This window comes from Oncorhynchus tshawytscha, linkage group LG31 (genome assembly GCF_018296145.1).
Source record: "Oncorhynchus tshawytscha isolate Ot180627B linkage group LG31, Otsh_v2.0, whole genome shotgun sequence".
In the NCBI taxonomy this organism is placed as follows: Eukaryota; Metazoa; Chordata; class Actinopteri; order Salmoniformes; family Salmonidae; genus Oncorhynchus; species Oncorhynchus tshawytscha.
In genome coordinates, this window is record NC_056459.1 from 30576275 (window position 1) to 30581274 (window position 5000).

General features: G+C 39.5%; 1 protein-coding gene across 33 annotated transcripts in view; it reads left to right on the top strand.

Annotated features, from left to right (window-relative positions):
* Positions 1 to 5000, top strand: part of LOC112239559 (CLIP-associating protein 2) — a 129020-nt gene that overhangs the window by 72074 nt on the left and 51946 nt on the right. For all 33 annotated transcript variants that reach the window (XM_042310362.1, XM_042310328.1, XM_042310329.1 and 30 more), the window contains one exon: positions 620 to 679. In XM_042310362.1, coding sequence (XP_042166296.1) covers positions 620 to 679 — 60 coding nt within the window. The remainder of the gene's footprint in view (positions 1 to 619; positions 680 to 5000) is intronic.

Consider the following 5000-nt stretch of genomic DNA (forward strand, 5'->3'; position numbering starts at 1 on the left):
ATGATGAAGATGATTGTAGTAATGATGATGATGAAGAGGATTGTAGTGATGAAGAGGATTGTATTAATGATAATGGTGAAGAGGATTGTAGTAATGATGAAGATTGTAGTAATGACGATGAAAATGAAGAGGGTTGTAGTAATGATGAAGAGGGTTGTAGTAATGATGAAGAGGGTTGTAGTAATGATGAAGAGGGTTGTAGTAATGATGAAGATGATTGTAGTAATGATGAAGAGGATTGTAGTAATGATGAAGATGAAGAGGATTGTAATGATGATGAAGAGGATTGTAATGATGATGAAGAGGATTGTAATAATGATGAAGAGGATTGTAGTAATGATGAAGATGAAGAGGATTGTAGTAATGATGAAGATGAAGAGGATTGTAGTAATGATGAAGAGGATTGTAGTAATGAGGAAGATGAAGAGGATTGTAGTAATGATGAAGAGGATTGTAGTAATGAGGAAGATGAAGAGGATTGTAGTAATGATGAAGAGGATTTTAGTAATGAGGAAGAGGATTGTAGTAATGATGAAGAGGATTGTAGTAATGATGAAGAGGATTGTAGTAATGATGATGAAGAGGATTGTAGTGATGAAGATGTTTCTTCCTCCCTCAGGAAATGTTTTGACTTCTTGGACCTGCTGCTACAGGAGTGGCAGACCCAGACTCTGGAAAGGTGAGAGTTCAACACACTGTTCAAAATCCGAAGGAATCTTGGTAGAATCTTATTCGCGTGTTATTTACTTGACGTAGTGATGTTCATATTGCCAAAGCGTACTCTGTAAATTAAATGATTAATTTACAATATTAACATTAGTTAAAACAGTAATAATGGAGATTGTCAGTGGGGGACAATCACTAACGACAATAACCACGTGTCAAAATAAACATATATTTAACAATAAGCATAGAGACCAAGTGCAGGTTGATTGGTCTGTCAGACACTGTCCCTCATCTAACAATATCAATATCAATAAGCATAGAGACCAAGTGCAGGTTGATTGGTCTGTCAGACACTGTCCCTCATCTAACAATATCAATATCAATAAGCATAGAGACCAAGTGCAGGTTGATTGGTCTGTCAGACACTGTCCCTCATCTAACAATATCAATATCAATAAGCATAGAGACCAAGTGCAGGTTGATTGGTCTGTCAGACACTGTCCCTCATCTAACAATATCAATAACAATAAGCATAGAGGACAAGTGCAGGTTGATTGGTCTGTCAGACACTGTCCCTCATCTAACAATATCAATAACAATAAGCATAGAGACCAAGTGCAGGTTGATTGGTCTGTCAGACACTGTCCCTCATCTAACAATATCAATATCAATAAGCATAGAGACCAAGTGCAGGTTGGTTGGTCTGTCAGACACTGTCCCTCATCTAACAATATCAATAACAATAAGCATAGAGACCAAGTGCAGGTTGATTGGTCTGTCAGACACTGTCCCTCATCTAACAATATCAATATCAATAAGCATAGAGACCAAGTGCAGGTTGATTGGTCTGTCAGACACTGTCCCTCATCTAACAATATCAATATCAATAAGCATAGAGACCAAGTGCAGGTTGGTTGGTCTGTCAGACACTGTCCCTCATCTAACAATATCAATATCAATAAGCATAGAGACCAAGTGCAGGTTGATTGGTCTGTCAGACACTGTCCCTCATCTAACAATATCAATATCAATAAGCATAGAGACCAAGTGCAGGTTGATTGGTCTGTCAGACACTGTCCCTCATCTAACAATATCAATAACAATAAGCATAGAGACCAAGTGCAGGTTGATTGGTCTGTCAGACACTGTCCCTCATCTAACAATATCAATAAGCATAGAGACCAAGTGCAGGTTGATTGGTCTGTCAGACACTGTCCCTCATCTAACAATATCAATATCAATAAGCATAGAGGACAAGTGCAGGTTGATTGGTCTGTCAGACACTGTCCCTCATCTAACAATATCAATATCAATAAGCATAGAGGACAAGTGCAGGTTGATTGGTCTGTCAGACACTGTCCCTCATCTAACAATATCAATATCAATAAGCATAGAGACCAAGTGCAGGTTGATTGGTCTGTCAGACACTGTCCCTCATCTAACAATATCAATATCAATAAGCATAGAGGACAAGTGCAGGTTGGTTGGTCTGTCAGACACTGTCCCTCATCTAACAATATCAATAACAATAAGCATAGAGACCAAGTGCAGGTTGATTGGTCTGTCAGACACTGTCCCTCATCTAACAATATCAATAACAATAAGCATAGAGACCAAGTGCAGGTTGATTGGTCTGTCAGACACTGTCCCTCATCTAACAATATCAATAACAATAAGCATAGAGACCAAGTGCAGGTTGATTGGTCTGTCAGACACTGTCCCTCATCTAACAATATCAATAACAATAAGCATAGAGACCAAGTGCAGGTTGATTGGTCTGTCAGACACTGTCCCTCATCTAACAATATCAATAACAATAAGCATAGAGACCAAGTGCAGGTTGATTGGTCTGTCAGACACTGTCCCTCATCTAACAATATCAATAACAATAAGCATAGAGACCAAGTGCAGGTTGATTGGTCTGTCAGACACTGTCCCTCATCTAACAATATCAATATCAATAAGCATAGAGACCAAGTGCAGGTTGATTGGTCTGTCAGACACTGTCCCTCATCTAACAATATCAATAACAATAAGCATAGAGACCAAGTGCAGGTTGATTGGTCTGTCAGACACTGTCCCTCATCTAACAATATCAATAACAATAAGCATAGAGACCAAGTGCAGGTTGATTGGTCTGTCAGACACTGTCCCTCATCTAACAATATCAATAACAATAAGCATAGAGACCAAGTGCAGGTTGATTGGTCTGTCAGACACTGTCCCTCATCTAACAATATCAATAAGCATAGAGACCAAGTGCAGGTTGATTGGTCTGTCAGACACTGTCCCTCATCTAACAATATCAATAACAATAAGCATAGAGGACAAGTGCAGGTTGATTGGTCTGTCAGACACTGTCCCTCATCTAACAATATCAATATCAATAAGCATAGAGACCAAGTGCAGGTTGATTGGTCTGTCAGACACTGTCCCTCATCTAACAATATCAATATCAATAAGCATAGAGACCAAGTGCAGGTTGATTGGTCTGTCAGACACTGTCCCATCATCTAACAATATCAATAACAATAAGCATAGAGACCAAGTGCAGGTTGATTGGTCTGTCAGACACTGTCCCTCATCTAACAATATCAATATCAATAAGCATAGAGACCAAGTGCAGGTTGATTGGTCTGTCAGACACTGTCCCTCATCTAACAATATCAATATCAATAAGCATAGAGACCAAGTGCAGGTTGGTTGGTCTGTCAGACACTGTCCCTCATCTAACAATATCAATAACAATAAGCATAGAGACCAAGTGCAGGTTGGTTGGTCTGTCAGACACTGTCCCTCATCTAACAATATCAATAACAATAAGCATAGAGACCAAGTGCAGGTTGGTTGGTCTGTCAGACACTGTCCCTCATCTAACAATATCAATAACAATAAGCATAGAGACCAAGTGCAGGTTGATTGGTCTGTCAGACACTGTCCCTCATCTAACAATATCAATATCAATATCAATAAGCATAGAGGACAAGTGCAGGTTGATTGGTCTGTCAGACACTGTCCCTCATCTAACAATATCAATATCAATAACAATAAGCATAGAGGACAAGTGCAGGTTGATTGGTCTGTCAGACACTGTCCCTCATCTAACAATATCAATATCAATAAGCATAGAGACCAAGTGCAGGTTGATTGGTCAATCAGACACTTGTCCCACTCATCTAACAATATCAATAGAGACAAGTGCAGGTTGATTGGTCTGTCAGACACTGTCCCTCATCTAACAATATCAATAACAATAGCATAGAGGACAAGTGCAGGTTGATTGGTCTGTCAGACACTGTCCCTCATCTAACAATATCAATAACAATAAGCATAGAGACCAAGTGCAGGTTGATTGGTCTGTCAGACACTGTCCCTCATCTAACAATATCAATAACAATAAGCATAGAGACCAAGTGCAGGTTGATTGGTCTGTCAGACACTGTCCCTCATCTAACAATATCAATAAATGCAGGTTGATCAATAAGCATAGAGGACAAGTGCAGGTTGATTGGTCTGTCAGACACTGTCCCTCATCTAACAATATCAATATCAATAAGCATAGAGACAAGTGCAGGTTGATTGGTCTGTCAGACACTGTCCCTCATCTAACAATATCAATAACAATAAGCATAGAGACCAAGTGCAGGTTGATTGGTCTGTCAGACACTGTCCCTCATCTAACAATATCAATATCAATAAGCATAGAGACCAAGTGCAGGTTGATTGGTCTGTCAGACACTGTCCCTCATCTAACAATATCAATATCAATAAGCATAGAGACCAAGTGCAGGTTGATTGGTCTGTCAGACACTGTCCCTCATCTAACAATATCAATATCAATAAGCATAGAGACCAAGTGCAGGTTGATTGGTCTGTCAGACACTGTCCCTCATCTAACAATATCAATATCAATAAGCATAGAGACCAAGTGCAGGTTGATTGGTCTGTCAGACACTGTCCCTCATCTAACAATATCAATAACAATAAGCATAGAGACCAAGTGCAGGTTGGTTGGTCTGTCAGACACTGTCCCTCATCTAACAATATCAATAACAATAAGCATAGAGACCAAGTGCAGGTTGATTGGTCTGTCAGACACTGTCCCTCAACTTATGGCAGGCAGCAATGTAGTGCGTTGCCAACCCACAGCTCTCTGCGTCCTCCCCCAACAGAACGGGTAGCCTATTCTCATCAGAGAGGTCTTTGAAACCTTGAATAAGGGTTTCAAATTTGGGGAAATGACACTAATTGTTTTATATTTTTAATAGGCATGACACTGATCTAACAATATCAATATCAATAAGCATAGAGACATTTTGTCAGGAAATGCAGCT